The sequence below is a fragment of the Rhamphochromis sp. 'chilingali' genome (genome assembly GCF_963969265.1).
Source record: "Rhamphochromis sp. 'chilingali' genome assembly, chromosome: 8".
Lineage (NCBI taxonomy): Eukaryota > Metazoa > Chordata > Actinopteri > Cichliformes > Cichlidae > Rhamphochromis > Rhamphochromis sp. 'chilingali'.
Window position 1 is genome coordinate 3,699,159 of NC_137935.1, and position 17,962 is coordinate 3,717,120.

General features: G+C 42.1%; 2 protein-coding genes across 5 annotated transcripts in view; both read left to right on the forward strand.

The window, feature by feature from the left end:
* Window positions 1-7,728, forward strand: part of LOC308401517 (calpain-9) — a 42,920-nt gene extending 35,192 nt beyond the window's left edge. Inside the window, exons 17-20 of one of the 2 annotated variants that reach the window (XM_080889770.1) lie at window positions 3,879-3,957; window positions 4,467-4,583; window positions 5,213-5,271; window positions 6,196-7,728. In XM_080889770.1, the coding sequence (XP_080745896.1) occupies window positions 3,879-3,957; window positions 4,467-4,583; window positions 5,213-5,271; window positions 6,196-6,222 (282 nt within the window). In that variant the 3' untranslated portion in view covers window positions 6,223-7,728. The remainder of the gene's footprint in view (window positions 1-3,878; window positions 3,958-4,466; window positions 4,584-5,212; window positions 5,272-6,195) is intronic. The other variant, XM_080889769.1, reaches the window with a different exon arrangement.
* A 6,773-nt stretch (window positions 7,729-14,501) lies between these two features.
* The window catches only part of actn4 (actinin, alpha 4), a 56,746-nt gene continuing 53,285 nt past the window's right edge, over window positions 14,502-17,962 (forward strand). For 2 of the 3 annotated variants that reach the window (XM_080888411.1, XM_080888410.1), the window contains exon 1: window positions 14,505-14,940. In XM_080888411.1, the coding sequence (XP_080744537.1) occupies window positions 14,815-14,940 (126 nt within the window). In that variant the 5' untranslated portion in view covers window positions 14,505-14,814. Of the gene's footprint in view, window positions 14,941-17,962 lie in introns of all 3 variants that reach the window. The other variant, XM_080888412.1, reaches the window with a different exon arrangement.

A 17,962-nucleotide genomic window follows, 5' to 3' on the forward strand; every position in this document is an offset into this window, starting at 1 on the left:
CTCATTATATAAAAGTCTAATCCACCGACAGAAATTATCCCCACAGCCAAATCTTTTTAATATTTCAAATAAATAGGGCCACTCAACTCTATCAAAGGCCTTTTCGGCATCTAATGATAGTAGAGCAGTGTCCGATTTTCCCTCCTGACTATGAAGAATATCCAACACTCTTCTCACATTATGAAATCCCTGTCTACCCGCAATAAACCCATTCTGATCACAGGTAATTAGATCAGGTAAAAATCTCTCCAGTCTTCGAGCCAAAATTTTGCAAAGTATCTTTAGATCCACATTAAGAAGACTTATTGGTCTTAGGTTACCACATTTATTGCACGGTTTACCAGGTTTGGGCAATAAAGTTATCAGGGCTCCTCTTAATGAGACCGGAAGGATTCCCTTTTCAAATGAATCCGAAAACATGTCAAAAAGAGGGGACAGCAGTTTAGTTTTAAATACCCTATAAATTTCTGTCGGCAGCCCATCTGGGCCTGGGGCTTTACCTGTTTTCAAATGGTCTATTGCTATAGATATCTCCTCCTTTGTTATAGGTGTATCAAGATCTGCGCTCATTAGTCCTGAAATGCTGGGCAACTGAAGGGTATCTAAGAAGAGATCTTGCTCTTGTCCCATGTGTGTTATGTCTGAGTTATATAATTTTTCAAAAAAAAACTTAAAAGTTTCATTAATTCCTAGAGGGTCAACAATAACCTGTCCATCACTGTTTTCAACTGAGGCAATGTTTTTCTCATTCTGTAATTGACGGAGGCGCCAGGCTAATAATTTCCCGGGCTTTTCCCCTTGATCATAGAATGTCTGTTTAAGACGCAAAAGATGTGAGGCTGCCTTAGAAGCAGAAAGTTCATTATACTGTGTTCTTAGTAACAGAAGCTTTTGATGGACTCTTGGACAAAAACTTTGAAAATATTCTCCCTCAAGCATCTCAATCTCTGCCTCCAACTTTTTTGTTTTCTGATAAGTTTGCTTTGCTCTATAACTTGTGAAGCTAATAATCTGACCCCTTATGTAGGCCTTAAAAGCTTCCCATCTTGAGCAGGGTGATGTTTCATCCCTATTAGTATCAAAAAAAATGTTTATTTGGTTATCTATGAAAGATATAAATTCTGAGTCTAGGAGCCACTTTTGTTTAAATCTCCACCTAGGGGGATCTCTCTTCAGTCGCAAATCTTCATATATTAACGAGTTTGGCGAATGGTCAGATATTAAAATATTATCATAGTGACAGTCCTTTATTTTATAACTCAAATTGGCAGAAACTAAAAAGTAATCAATACGCGAGTATGATTTATGTGTATGTGAATAGCAGGAGTATTTTAAGACCTTAGGGTTCATATCCCTCCAAATATCCCTCAGATCAAGTTCTTTCATAAAATGTTGAATAGTTTGCCTACTTTTAGGATGAGAGAGATCAATACCTGAGCTCCTATCCAATTCTGGGTTCAACGTACAATTAAAATCCCCTGCTATAATAAGGCTACCAGACAGACATGATACTGTAAGAAAAAGATTATGAAAAAACTTTGGGTCGTCAGTGTTTGGAGCATAGATATTTATCAGGATTATTTTTTCCGTAATAAGTGTGCCCTGTAAAATAACATATCTCCCAGCCTTGTCTTTAATAACCCTTGTCACCTGAAATGGTATAGATTTGTGGATCAAGATCATAACACCTCTTGCCTGAGAAGTGAACGGCGCAGAATACATACTGCCTTGCCACCTCCTCCTAATCTTCGCCTCTTGACTAGACAACAGGTGCGTTTCCTGTAGCAGCATGATATCAGAGTGCATAGAGTTCAGCCTAGACATTACTTGTTTTACCTTCTCCAGTTTTTGTAGTCCTCTGCAGTTCCAAGAAGAAATTTTAATTCTTATCCCACCAGACATAACATATAACACTGAATGAGCTTCCCAACACATTTGAAATATTAAAGGACAGAGAAACAAATAATACCTGAATGTCAAAAACTACATCCATAACCATGAATACTGAATATGCCCCTTTAACTTGAACTTGGGCACCCATTTCCCTCCCCCTATACATATTGGCACCTGTCTAACAGCTAAAGGTTGTTCCACCCAAAAGTGAGGATCAACCGACTGTGCCTGAACACTTTTCCCTTACCCCACCCCGCTATGCAAACAAAAAACTCGTTATTGAATACGATAAGAAAATCAGGGTACTAATAGTGGCTGTGAGCCTCTGGACCAATAAACAAATAAATATAACAAACTGGCCTTTCTCTCTCTCCCTCTCACTTCTTTTTAAACTTAAAGCTCAGTAATCACCCCTCCATGCCAACACACTGTAGTATGACCATGATTACATCATCTCACCCCGGTCCACTTTCTGACCTCAGAGCCTTCACAAAGTTCTCCGCTTCACCTGGCAGGTTAAAGATGCGGGACTGTCCGTTGTGTGTCACTATCAGTCGCGCAGGAGGAATCATGCCGTACCGGATACCCATGGAGCGAAGCTGTTGTCTCACGGCGTCAAACTCTTTCTGTTTTTTGTGCACTCCGGTCGCTAGGTCCTCATAAAATCTCACCGGGCGATTCTTGAAAAGAATCTGTCCCTTTGCCCTGGCAGCTCTTATCACGGTCATTTTATCCTTGTAATTTAGAAACTTCATGATCATAGTCCTTGGTGCAGCGGTATTTGACATATTCTTCTGGCCGACCCGATGCGCTCTCTCCAGCGTCAGAGTGGTTCGTAGCGGCGCCAAGTTCAGAGCCTCCGGTAGCCAGTTTTCCAAGAAAGCGCACGCGTCTTCTCCTTCTGCGTCCTCGGGCAGGTTAACAAGTCTCAAGTTAGATTGTCGCGATCTGGTCTCCAGATCCAGCACTTTGTCCTCGAGGTTTTTGTTGTTATTTTCAAGAGTCCGTATCTTTGCTTCCAAGGTGGTAATGCTATCTTCTGCTGCAGATATCCGGGCCTCCGCCTCGTTGACCCGCTTGGCACACTCATTAACATCCTTCCTCACGGTCTCTATTGCTGACAAAATACCATCAAGTTTGGAGGAAAAATCGGATTTCAAGCTTGCAATAGCCGCCAGTATTACGTCTGAGCCTTCGGCCGTCTTTTCTCTCTCAGTCGGCTCATCATTTCCCTCCTCCACCGCCTGGCTAGCGTTAATATTAGTCTCGCTATCTTCACGGCTAACGCTAGCTTCACAGCTAGCCTCAGAGTTCAACTTAGAAGTGAAGTCAGATAATTTCGATTGAGTCGGTCTACCAATGTTTTTCCCGGGTTTCCTTTGCGAGAGAAGCATCACAGCTGTCCTAGGTGTCGTTCAATGTCTAACAAACGAGTATTATTCAGGATTTTACAGAAAGATAGCGGAGCAGAAGTGGGCACGTCCTTTCAGCCAGCCGCCATTACCGGACCTTTTTTTTTTTTTTTTTTTTTTTTTTTTTTTGGGTTTTTTTTTGGGGGGGGTTTTATTTTATTTTTATTAGTAATATAAACATACAAACAAAATGCAATATATATTACAGATTCAGAGAATAAACATTTCTTACATATTAGCAACTTTCATATATAGTGAAAATAAAATATAAAGATGGGGTCACATAAATTAACAGATTATTAACTCACTAAATCAAAATCTTCTACAAAGGAAACAAAAAAAGCAGCCTTTTTCTTTTTAACTAAAGTCAAAGATTTAACCAACAGGTTTAGGTCGTTTTTCCAGTGAGCCAGTGTTGGTTTAATCTTAAAAAAGCGACATTTATGTATAAAATACTTACACAAGATTGCCATTACCGGACCTGCTGTCGCAGTTTTATCAGATTATAACAGAATGTTTGTGTATATGCAGCTTTTCAGGCATTTATTTTTACTGTGTTTAATCTCTCCTCAGGATATCTTCCTCATGCATGACAAGGACAAAACTCAGCGCCTTGAATATCAGGAGGTCATGCCCTCGCTGAAAGCAGCAGGTAGCATTCACAACACTTTTTCATCCTGTGTCATTTAACCGCTGAGGGTCTCCATCGGTCGGTAAAAATCCGACCAGCAGAGGGAGCCAAACACCTTTTTCGCTCAACGTGTGATCCTAAAAGGGTCACATGTTTGGTCACATGTGTAACTAAAGTCCTGTGTTTCCCAAGTCGTCACATTAGTCAAACATTTTTGCACCATTGAAGTTAAATTAATTAATAAGCAGACCGTTTTGATTACATGAAATGAAAAAGATGTGCAGTTTGTGTGGAGAACTTTTTTTTCTGAAGTCATTAAAATCACAAAACACAAACGTTTTGGTTCATCACTCATACGTCACTCAGACGGGAGCTGCCTAATGGACTGGCTGGGATCAGGGAAACGAGTGTGCGGTCATATATGTCACCTGTGCACATGTGGAGTTTATTGCAATAAAAACAGGTATCCCACCTAGTGCTTCTGCACCTGCGTTTTACCCCCACCTCTGCTCCATCTGTCCCTGCTGCAGGCATCCGGGTGGACGAGTTGGTGATGCAGCTGGTTGGACTGAGATACACGGAGCCGGACATGACCATCAGTTACCCCGGCTTCCTGTACCTGCTGATGAAACTGGAGAGCATGATCCGTAAGAGGGGGTGATGCGGGGCGGGGTGGGGGTGCAAGCATTGTTACAGCTTTCTGTCTTTCAGAGGAGATGAATGGTATAAATTAGAAACAGCAAGTGGTTTTAATCACCATATTTGCTGGTAAATGACACCACAAGGCCACGAGAGAAAGAAGCAGAGGATGACAGAGGAGCGAGAGAGAGAACGGATGAGGTGACAGAGGAGGCGTGGGAAAAAAGGGAGGAGAAACAAGAGGAAGAGAGACGACGAGGAGAGAGATGTTTTCATAAGCTGGAACAGAAAAGACTGATTCTTTTTATTACTGAGCAGGAAAACAGTTCAAGCCTGTCGTATTAACAGTTACTTACTCCCCCCAAAAATAAAATTCACGTCTACTTTTCACGTTTAGCTTAAACTGCCCATAATAACCCTGTTTGTTGTGTCATTATACACAAGCTCGTTTTGCCCAGAATCAGTCATGTGATGTTTTAATTTGAACTAAAAGTCAAAGTTAAAACATCACATGACAGGAATGTTTGGAAAGCCTCTATAAGCCAACTCAGCAGCTCATTCGTGATTCTCTGAACTGTTTTGATGCAGACGACAAACATTAGCTGTGTCTCAATATCGTCTTTTCGTCCTCTTGCAGACAAATTTCAGGCATACGACGTGATGGGAACGGGAGCAGTAACCATCAGCTACAGACAGGTATGAATATAGTGTAACGTTAGAGCTGAAGAGTGAACTTAGCGATCCTTTAAATGTGAGAGTCCTGTCACTTCATGTCTCACGGTTGTAAAAACAGAACAAAATGAAACAGGAATCACGGGGCGCGCAGCGGTTTGTGAGGCTGAAACTCACTTGTTTGGACCTGTACAGTGGGTGAGAGGTTGTTCTCATGAAATGTCATCTGGTAAAGTCTGACTCTTCAAATATCATTACAACATAACCTCAGGCTTCTTTAGGTAACCAATGCATATTAAGGCTACGAGTACGTGTGAAACTGCTTTCAGCTTTGCAGTTTTCACTGTATGAAATGCCATGAAAAGTAACAGTTAAAGGGAATTGTGGAAGATCTGGAAGTGCAAGAAAACTTCAAGATGAAAGTGAACGTCTCCTGGGCAGGAAGGCAAAGATAAACACCCACATAACTGCAGAGAACCTGCAGGGAGCTTTAGCTAGCAGTCGAGCCAGTTTCTGTAAGCAGGGGTGATCAGAAGGAAACCCTGTTGCACGTCTACAGAAATGTGCAGCATTTGATCCAGAGAACACATAAAGAACACTTCATCAAGTCTTAAACGTACAGCCGTAAATGTTCAGCTCTGTGAATGTGTGAGAGTCAGCAAGCATGTCCGTCCAAATCAGAAATGCAAACCTGACCAAAAAAACAAAACAAACTGTGAATAAAGTGAAAGGATGCTTGCTGAACTTAAATGGGCTGCTTGTAGAAGGCAGACTGAAGTATCTCAGAAAGGTCTCATAAACAGTGCACACAGAGCTGCTGTGGAGTCACGCACAGGTTTGGGTTTGTGCTTCTTGCAATGGACACAGTAGAGAGCGCACAGTTAGTATGATGGCAGCTTTAATGTCAATAATGATATATCACTTCTTCTGCCCTCTGATTGGTTCCAGTGGCTCCACATGACCATGTACAACTGAACTGAACTGCTCTACCCAGACACCCTCACCTGGATCACCTCAGTTTCGTTTTTCCTGCTCTTTTTTCATTTTTGTACGTTTGTGTAGTTCTGTGCCAAAAATGTTTATTGCAGAAACAGAAACATATGGCAAACAGAAAAGTGAATATTTCTGAAGCTGTTTTTCTTTCCTCACACACTCAAACAATAGCAATGGAAACGACCTTAAGAACTCTCCTGAGTCGTGCAAACAGCCAAAGTCAAAGGTCAAGGCAGGATGTGCTGCTGTGAGGAAGTTTATGATGAAACTTCAGTGACTTCACCTTCATTGTCCTCTCAGTCTGACATCATTTCTCAACATGCCTCTAAATGAGAGACAATAAACACAGAGCCTCTTTTACTTTGTTCAAAACCACAGAAGACTGTTTGCCTGTGTCCCAACACCGATCATCATACCTAGAATAATCAATAAAATATGCTGTCCTCCTGATCAACATGCATTTTTGTTCAGACTCATTTAATTTACACTCAAAATCTAAGTGTGTGTGCGTGCATTCATGTATGTGTGTATGTTTGTTAACTTGTCTTTTGTGTTTCATTGTAAAATTTTAGGTTTTTATCTTGTGAGTTTGAGTATACTGATGTGTGCTATATTAAGAAAATTGTCATAATTTATGTGGAGTAAACAAAAGTTTTGGTTTGAGATTAGACAAAAAAAATCTGTTAAAACATTTCAGTGTGTTGTAATTACGTTCAGATCAGTTTTATTTACACCAGTTGACTCAAGGTGCTAATTCAAGTGGTTTCCAAGGAAACCGGTCTCCTGCACCTCCTCTGAGCTGCATTTTTAGCCCATGATAGATGACTTTGTAGCCAAAAAAGAAAGAAAAAGGCAATGTTTATAACATGCAGTTGTGACATGTAAGTACATGATGAGTTAAGAAGCTCAGTGCATCACTGTGCGTCGGCAGCCTACGGCAGCATAACTATGGAGGGTTCAGGGTCACCTGATCCAGCTGTAACTACAAGCTTTAAGATAGCTAGAGAGAATATGGTCATCTCAGGTACACAGCCATTCAAATCTGCTGTTCACAATGGACAGTCAATCAGAGCAAAGCTATCTTAAAAGAATAAAGGCATGCAAAGCTACTCTACTGGTGTCTTTTAATTTTATGCAAGTCTTTCCCTCAGCCAGACCAGACTTATCTCCTTGTTGCCTGGTTATGTGAATGTGCCGTACGGTGACCGTAGCCATGGGAGATCTTCTGAGAAATGACCCTCTGTCCTCTGCTCATGACTGGAATGTGTAAATATCCGTCTTCCAGCATCATTCGTCAAAGTGAGAGCAGTCAGAGATGCACATACCAGCGGGTCTGTGCGTGTGTGTTTGTGTGCTTCCTGCATTTTTAGAACTGCATGTCACGCTCATAGATCCACGCTCTTCAGTGGAAGCTGCTCAAATGATTTTTTTCTTTTGTGCCTGATTTCACAGCAACATATTTATACGGAAATAAAAACAATCATCAGTTCAACATAATAAAGGTGCGTGTGTTCCCCCGTGTTTGTTTTTCCATAAAACACCACACATGTCCTGAAGAAACAAGAACACTATATGCTTAAAAGGTTCAGTTTTCAGTTGTTATTACACTCTGAAATCCGACAGTAGAAGTAATAAAGGTTTTTTTAAAGAGACTCATTAGTTCAGCTTTCTGTTTTAGCTCGATGTGGTTTCCAGTTTCTGGCTCTTTCCTCCTGATGTTTTTTGGATGAACCCTTGACCAACCAGTCTGTCCTACTCTGGTTGTTTTTTTCCACTGAGATAAAGTGTGGCTTCCTGCATGAGAAATGTCTGAATGCTTGAATTCAATTCAATTTTATTTATATAGCGCCAAATCACAACAAAAGTCGCCTCAAGGCGCTTCATAGATACAGAGAAAAACCCAACAATCATATGACCCCCTATGAGCAAGCACTTTGGTGACAGTGGGAAGGAAAAACTCCCTTTTAACAGGAAGAAACCTCCGGCAGAACCAGGCTCAGGGAGGGGCGGGGCCATCTGCTGCAACTGGTTGGGGTGAGAGAAGGAAGACAGGATAAAAGACATGCTGTGGAAGAGAGACAGAGGTTAATAACAGATATGATTCAATGCAGAGAGGTCTGTTAATACATAGTGAGTGAGAAAGGTGACTGGAAAGGAAAAACTCAATGCATCATGGGAATCCCCGGCAGCCTACGTCTATTGCAGCATAACCAAGGGAGGATTCAGGGTCACCTGGTCCAGCCCTAACTATATGCTTTAGCAAAAAGGAAAGTTTGAAGCCTGATCTTGAAAGTAGAGATAGTGTCTGTCTCCTGAATCCAAACTGGAAGCTGGTTCCACAGAAGAGGGGCCTGAAAACTGAAGGCTCTGCCTCCCATTCTACTTTTAAATACTCTAGGAACAACAAGTAGGCCTGCAGAGCGAGAGCGAAGTGCTCTAATAGGCTGATATGGTACTACAAGGTCATTAAGATAAGATGGGGCCTGATTATTTAAGACCTTGTATGTGAGGAGCAGGATTTTGAATTCAATTCTGGATTTAACAGGAAGCCAATGAAGGGAAGCCAAAACAGGAGAAATATGCTCTCTCTTTCTAGTCCCTGTCAGGACTCTTGCTGCAGCATTTTGGATTAGCTGAAGGCTTTTCAGTGAGTTTTTTGGACATCCTGATAATAATGAATTACAGTCGTCCAGCCTGGAAGTAATAAATGCATGAACTAGTTTTTCAGCGTCACTCTGAGACAGGATATTTCTAATTTTAGAGATGTTGCATAAATGGAAGAACGTAGTCTTACATATTTGTTTAATATGTGCGTTGAAGCTTTCCCAACTGAGAGAAGTGACCCTGACGTATCTGCATCCAAAATAAGAGTTGGTGGAATTCAGCATTCCCTTTATTACCTCATTCAGCAATGAAGACAATGAACCATTGAAGTGTGATCCTATAGTTATAACAGTTTTCCAAGCAGATGCTCTGTTCTGCAACATTACACTGCTGCATTAAAATGTATAAAAACCATATTGTTATGATGTTGATGCGCCGTGAATAAAGATTAAAAAGCTGAACATAGCATCAAGTCACACAAATCCTAAATAAAGGCAGGATGTAGACTGAACCACCTTTCAGGAGGAAGAGAGAGAGAGTGTACATTTTTCTTCTGTTTGTGTGTCGTGTGTTATTTTTTATTCCTGCTCTTTTTGCTGCTGTAATGCTTTGAATTTCCCAACTATGGGACTGATAAAGGCTATCTTGTCTTACTTTATCTTTACATTTCCAACCTAATGAACGGGCATTTCCCATCTGCTGTTTTCTTCGTATGACCTGCATGAAGCAACATGGTAAAACCTTTTTGTTGTAGTCCATCCTCAGGTCCTTGCAGTTACCAACATTATTAAATAGTCTTCATTAAACTGCCCTTCATGCTTTTTGTTGACCTCATGATTTTTTTTCTACTTAGGTCAGGAAAAGACAAAAGAGTTTTTTATTATTATTATTAATTGACCACAGTTGTGGTTTTTGGGGCTTTTTTTCAAGTTATTTCCCATTTTATTTTCTACTTTCTGTTCTCTTTATTCCTCTCTCGGTTTCACTTCCTGTCCTTTTCAGCTTTCCCTCTTGATATTGTGGCATTTCCCACATGATCTAAGAGAACAAGCTGGCAAATTTTCTCTACCCATAAAGGAAACATTTAATACTTTCATTTATCCTTCAGAAACATTCATATTCAAAATGTGTGATTTTATTCCCTAGACAGGAGTGCTATTATGGAATATGACTGTTAAATGTAAGCAGCAATTAAATCTGTCAGAGAAATGCAGTGAAGTGCAATATAATAGATGTAGAAAGTGACAGGTACAAGTTTATATCTTCATGAATCACCGAAGTTCTCAGGCGCCTTAAGTGTATTTAAATAAGCAGTGCATTCTCTGTCTTGGCTCAGCTTCCCAAAATGCAGCACATCTCTCTGGAAAAGATGGAGGGGAAACAAATGAATTTTATTTTTCTATAGCTCATGTTTGATAGTTGGCATCTGAACTGTTTCACTGAGATTTGAATGCAAAATGTTGTCAGTATTTGTATATTTACACGACAAAAGAAATATTATTGGAAGATACACAAGCAGGGAATGTGCAGAGCATTACATCATCAACTCATGCGTTAGCCTCACCGGCTATCCGGGACTTCACAAGTGGCCTGCTGATGATGACTGAAGACGCAGACTGTACTTGCAGCACTGAGCTGTGAGCAGCACCATAATGCCCCACATGAAAACATCAGAGGTGGAGCATTGTCCCGCTGCGGTCTCTGCTGTACGTGCTGCTCTGGACCGCTGTGACACTAATCAAGAAGGACAGCCTGAGCGTGACCTACTTCTGTAGGTGGCTCCTGCAGGCAGGACAGCCACCCTGAAAACAGCCTGAACCGCCTCCTGCCAGATGGAGGCGATGATACCGCAGCTCAGGCTTTCCTGTTTTATGATGCCAGTCCTCTGGGTCAGTGCTTCTCAGATGGGTTGGATCATGACCACTTTATGATCACAAGCTGCACAAGAATCAGCAGCAAAAGATTTGCTTTCATTTTCTGAGCTGTTTCTTTATCAGAGGAAGCTGTGACGTCTGTCATTGCTTCATAATTTACTACATTTATAAGCAATAGGCTTGTATAGCAGTATTCCTTCTTGGTCTCCAAGTAAGAATCCTCTGGCCAGGCAGCATTATGTTGTCTGTCCATGTTATTAATTTAACGGATTATTACAGCTTGTTTCAGTCTACTGTGTCTTCCTGCTGCACAACAAGTGTGAGCTCTCCAAAATACAAGGGCCACCTATAAATGAATGAACCATCAGGCGCTGATGAATATTCCGGTGATTAGGCCAGCTGGCCACCATTCCCCAGCAGTGATCTCTAACAACCGTTCCAACGTGTCCATCCCAGACAGCTCGTTCCTGTTTTTTTGCTTTCAGCCAGACTGAAAATTAGCTTTTTGGAAGCTGCAGGAAGCTCACACCAGCTGACCTGATAGCCAGTGTTTTGTCTGTGACTCCACATTTCCTTAAATCTGAACAATGAAGGTGAAGAGTGCAAAGATAGCACAGAGACACAACAGACCCCTATGCCATGTTGAAACTAATCAGGTTCATATCTTGAGTGAGGCTTTTTTGTGGATCTTTGCCCACCTCAGAGTCACAGGATTTCTTCTACGCTGCTCTTTAAAACTTTGTTCATTCCAGCTCCTAAATCTGATGCAGTTCTGCATCAGCTGCAATCACAGCAGCGACTTCAGAACACAAACACTGTTTTCAGCATCGCCACTGTCATCCGAGACCTTTAATATCTGTCCGCTGAGCAGGCACACTGATGACATCAAGCCTGCAGAGAGGCCTGTACAGGCAGATCTCTATTTTTCCTTGTGTTCTGATTCTTTCTGACCAAATATGTGGATCAGAAGTTTAGGACTAAAATGAAATATTTACTTTTTTATGGATCAAAGACTTTTGGAATAACAATAATATAATAGTGTAACATACTTTCTCATATGTGGGACAGTTGCAGTCGTCAGTATCATCAGAGTTCTCATCAGTCATGCTAATTACTTCTGATACTAAGAATACCCAAAGTTACTGCTAACAGTATCATTACACCGAGCTTGGTTGTGATCCCAGTGATATATTGCCAGGACAATATTACTTATTTGAATTACAGTTGTAAAAGTCAGTAGGAGTCACCTGAGGGGAACCTGTGACAGCCCTGGACCCCCAGGGGTGCCCATAGCCCCCAGTATGATTGTGAAATGATGGATTCTGTATCATGAGCATGAGTTTGGCTTCTAAATAAAATCAAATAAAATGCAATGTCCTGACTGTGGTGACCCTGTTGATTTTGATTGTGTGATCCAAATACAATCACACACTTATTCCTGCTCTTAAAAAACAAACAAACAAACAAACAAACAAACAAAACAAAAAAACCCCACCCAAAACCCAATAATTTAAAGTGTCTAAATTTATATTGTGAATCCGAAATGTGGGCGAAGCAGTCGTGATAAAGGACCATCAGTCACAGATCCCATCATGGCGAGGATCTGTTTTTTTTTTTTGCTTTCGCTTGTAAATACTTCGGATATTTCAAATTTATAAAGCTTCATTGTTTCAGCAGCTCACGTTCAAATGCTGTATTGAATATTCATGAAAGTTGTCTTGGCCTATTGGAGGACAAGTGTGTCAGGTCTCTGCAGATTCATAGCGGGAAACCGGCGATGGTACTTTCAAAATAAAATAAAATAGCTATAGAAAGAAAGATCACGCTGGCTTTTGGACTTTATTTAGATTCCATTTAAATTAATCTCTAGCTGTAAAAGTTTGAATGAACACTGGAGGGTTTTTCTACCTGCATTAACGGGATTGTACTACTGTAATACTTCACTACCAGTGGAAAGTAGGTGAGACTTTTTTTTCTGTTTTTGGTAAGATTCCCTATTTATATGTGTTTTCTCAGTTACACACAGTTCACAGGGTTTGGGGTTTTATTGACATATACCACTTCAAAAATTGAAGTTAAACCTGTTTGGAAAACAAAATCGAGAGCTTTTTACAGCATAAATGTGAAGCCAAATGAAACTTAATTTGAAATATAAACATTTCTGGCTTCTGTGCTGATTTAGTGTCTGTTAACAACAAAACTTGACTTACCTGCTTAAATAAAGGTCACGCTGACTTTCTGCACCCCTAGTGGTATCAATTTGTATTACACTAATGTGTAGCCTAGCTTATACCAACTTCCTTTAATATCAAAAACACAAAACAAAGATGTTTATGAAATAAAGTCATAGCAGTTGTTTCTTCACATTATCTTAATAGCTTGAGCTAATCTTGGAAGGTTTTTAAGTCATTTTAAACACAGCAAATACATTTTAGCACCCTTAAGTCCCAAAGTGGCCTGACAGTTTTCAGCAAAGAAAATCTCCAAAATTTACAAGATCACATCCTGGGCCATCTGATCTCAGGAATTCGCATGATAAGGTGGGGCCAGGTTTCACAATGAACTCACCCGAAACTCTGGCTGATTGGGACCCACACCCAGTTTCACACCTTGGCTCAGGCGATTAGAGGATCATCGGGGGTCCTTTTGTCCCTCTGTGGGGGGATACTCCCACTGGGTTTAAATCTGGGACTCTCCACCATTTGGCCCTTAGAACTGAAGAAGCTTCTCGGATGAGAGGTGCAACGTCTTCAAGTAACTTAAAGAAGTCCAGACGTTTTTCTTTGCAAGCTCCTTTGACTACGATGACCTGGATGACTGAAAACCTTCACAGACAAGATCGCAGAATCTTCAAGTAACACATTCATTACTTTCAATTGACTCAAAACTTTAAAAATAACTTAACTGTGTTTTATATTTACAAATGAAAAAGTTTAGAGCAAGGTGCACACTAAAAGTGAATTCTTACAAAAAATAGGAGAAAAAAGCTGTTTTGGTTAACTGGAATAATCTAAGGAGCTTGGAAAGAAAAGCGACTGGACTTCAATAGTGAGTCGACGACTCTCTTAAGAGACAACTCCCACTAGGGCTTATATAGCTGGGACTCTTCACCATTTGGTCTTAGAACTGATGAAGCTTCTGGAATGAGAGGTGAAATGAAAAGAATCTTAAAGATGTCCGGTCGCTCTTCCTTCTAAGCTTCACAGATTACCAAGACCTGGATGAGTGAGAACCTTCACAGACTTAACAGACTAATTTAAAAAGAATAACTAGACTTTTAGGGAAAGAGGAAATCTACCTAGTGCACTTAAACAACAACAACAACCCCCCGGAGAAAAACGATTACTCTTTAATTCAGTCAAAAAGCATATGAAGTACTTTTAAACACAGGGATTTGCAACATGAACGCCTCCAGAATTTTGGGTGGCACCACTAAAAATATCAAGGTGGCCCAGGACAGGAAATAGTGAGGGGACATACAAAGTGACACAATACAAATGAATGAAATTGCAGGATTAATAACAAGGTAACGTTTCAACTCATTGTAGGGTGTCTTCCTCTTTATTAAATGTATTGAAATTATTACCAACATAGAGTGGTCTTGCCAACAAATTTTGTGGGGAGGCCAGTGCCCCCACTATTTCCCCATTGGTGGCGCCCCTGATTTGCAATCAGTGCAACAGGAAATAGTAATAACGTATAATTAATTTTAAAGAAAGTAATCAGAGGAATGGTGACGCGCATCTGATTTATTTTGAAAGGCTTCACCGGAAGTGCGTCTTCTCGGTGGGTCGTGCTTGCCGGTGTCGGTGTGTAGGAGCGGCCGGTTCCTCCCAGCAGCCACACCGTTTAGAAGCAGAGCTTTTCTTCACACAGCAGCAGCGGCACACACCGGATATTCATCTCATTAAAAACACTCACGGCTGGAAGCGGCGAGAGAAGAAGGACTCTTTCCTGGCTCGGTTATCCCTCCCCGTCCCGCCTCTCTGATTTGGGTCGTCTTTGCTCTCCCCCCCCCCCCATTTTTATTTTTTATGTTTGTACATTTTTGCCTGTGACAGTTTCTCCGTGGCGCACTCAGGTTTCTTTTGCTGACATGGTAGATTATCACGCTGCCAATAACCAGTCGACCGTCGGCGGGGCGCAAACGTACATGGAGCAGGAGAACGACTGGGACCGAGATCTGCTGCTGGACCCGGCCTGGGAGAAGCAGCAGAGGAAGGTAAGGCAGCCGAAGTCTCGGGGCCCAGCTGGGCCGAGTGGAGCCGGGCTCGGAGGAGGCGGGCAGAAAGAAAAATGGCAGTGGAGGAAGGATGCGATGGGGAGGTCAGAGACCGAGTGTGGGCCTCGGTGTAGCTTCACAAACCCCGCATTTACTCCCAGTGCTATTCGCCTTCTCTCTCCTCAGCCCGGGGGTCCTCCGAGCTCTACTCCTCGGTGCAAAGCCCCCCCACATAAGCTGGTTTCCTCCTCTCTAAATCACTGAATGAAAAGTCCTGAGTGTGTGTGTGATATTAGCTGCAGCTTTCACTCCTTCAGATGTGATTTTTTCCCCCCTCCTCTGAGTGGAAACAAGGCGCCACATTGTTGCAGAAAAATCCACGCTGTGATTGTGCAGACAGCTCAGCCTCACGATAACCGCACAGCGGACTTTACGAAGGCTTCGTGCAGGCGGCTCGCCTCCCTGGCACGCCTGCTTGTGTGGTTGGTTGGAGGCCGATAAAATTGTTGGAAGATCCGACCGATACTGTGGCGTTAAAGGCCGATATTCAGAGAATTTCAAGTTGAGGATTCTCAAGCATTTCGAGAGATGCTTCGGGTGATATGCGGGCAACTGAAATTCTTTCGCGGTTAACTTTTTCTCTTCTATCCTTCAGAGTGCTTTGGTCATTGCAGCTATTCTGAGATCGGTTACAAATGATTACATAGTGATTTGTAGATCCCGTGATGATCGAGGTTATTTAATCCCAAGCCACAGTGCTAAGGTGTTAAAATGAAATAAAGCTGAGCTGTCAGCAGTAATGCTGTACGAGCAGAGCACTTCTCTCTGGTGTGACAGTGGTTCTCTCAGCTCTGGACGCCCACTTCCTGAGCTGCAGATTTAAACCAGCTTTAGGATTTTTCAGCAAAAATGTGGAGAAGCCAAATAACATGAAACCACTCAGTTGGCACCGTGAGTGCATCTGGCTATTCAGCTTCACAGATCACCAACACTCTGACCCCAATAAGAACATTTTGAGTCTTTTCAATAATCTGAAACGTGGTCCCCTTCCTGTCCACTCATCTTTCTCTTCTTCCTCCTCAGCAATGGCTGAGCTAGCTTTTTTATTCTTGAACTGCTTGATATTCTGCAAAGTGGTTATAAATGATGTTACACTAGAGCTGCTTGAGTATGGAAAAAAAATACAATTATTTTGGTTATGTAACATGATTAATCCTAAACTTAGTCTTATAATGATGTACGATTGCCCTCCCAAACTTGGATATAATTCAGATGAGAAGGTGTTGAGGGTGACAGCTGCTGCTGCGTCCAGACTAGCAGATGTGAAGAAGTTCAGCGGATGCACTTGATGTGTAAAATAACCCAAATTAGGTCTTTGTAGGGAAGAAGAATGCAGACAAACTAATCACTTTATACTTTCCGATTAATTACCCCGCCCTGTGATGCACCCGTGCTCTTACCACACCACTAAACCGCTCCCACATCAAATGCTTTACCTTCTAAATCTTCAGAAGGGAGCAGCGAGGCGGTCTAATGGAAGATAATTTGAAGTGAGGAATGATTAAGAGTATCTCTTTCATTGACTGGCTGGATGACTGACATACTTTTTGTTGGTGTGACGGCATGCCGAGCCTCGACTCCTGCATTGCTGTTAGGCCGCTCAGCATTTTAGTCATCGCCGACATCACGCTCCCTCCACCTGAGGTTAGGCGACTCTGTGCGCGCTCTGCGTGTTTGCCCACACATCGCACGGGTCAAAGTTTCTTGTAAAGGAAAACCTCTCCTACAATCATTAACAGAGCGGAGGCCTGCAGTACAGACCTGTGCTGAGGTTGGGTCCTGCAGTGGAGGCTGATGGGTATTTGGTTGATTGGGGACGCGTCCCCTTGCCAAACATTTAGCCAGAGTGATGGAGGTAGGGAGGGGTACAAGGGCAAATTCCTGTGGTGTATTCATTCAAACTCACTGTGCCAGTTACTACTCAAAAATGTAGATATGCCTCCCGCAAGCATATCGAGACAAATGGCTATAATGAGTGTGGGAATGGCTTGTCCTCCCTGTGTGTGTGAGGGGGGAGTCTGAAAGGTCAAAAACAGGAGCAGTGTGTCACAAGCAACATTTTCCATCCTGCTGCCTGCAGCCCATTGACAGTGTTGAGTGATATAAGAATGGAAAATCAGCTGGGTTTTTATTAGTTTGGCCTTTTTTTATTTTATTTTGGGGACACAGAGCAGCTCTACCTCATCGAGTCACGAGGACACTCAAACACTGAAACTTTTCAGTAATCCAGAAAAGAGAAACGAATGCAGGAGGTGCTTGAAAAGAAGACATTTGGCTTTATGCTGCACCAGAATAACTTGTTTCAGGACTCCTGTGAGAGTCATTTCAGCTCTTTGGCAGAAGCAGCGTTTGTCCTTGTAGTTGTCCGTTTCGTACATTTCTCAACACCCCAGAGTAGCTGGACCGAGCCCACGCAAGTCCAGTAAATTGCAGTTTGTTACAGACGAAGCTCCTCGCCTGACAAACGTGCAATTAAGTCTTTCTCGCTGCTCGGTCGCACGTCCAAACACGCCAAAGTACGCAGTGACGCCACCGAAGGCTTTTTTTATTGCCGCTGTGGCAGACTGCTCATGCAAATCCAGCTCCTCAGCGACAGTTAGGCTGCGCATACTTTTTTGTGTCACGTGGCAGGGAGGAGGCAGGGCCAGGTGGGTGGATGAGCTAACGAGGAAAGTAGTAAAGTACTTGGCATCACCAGAGAGGGGCTGTTCTTATTTATCGAAGTGATACTACTTTGAGGTTAATGGAAACTTGCCCCACCACTAGCTTTGGGATAGTTCACACAAAAAGGACAACAGCAGCTGATAAATGTTTTTCAAGTGAAAGAGCCGAGGTGAAGATTTCTTCTTTGCAAAGAGACAAAAATAAAGAAACCTACATGCCAGAGTTTCCTTTCTTCCCTCATCTCCTGTCAGGAGCTCGGAGCAGTGATTGGGAAATGTTTCCTCTCGTAAATCAGCTG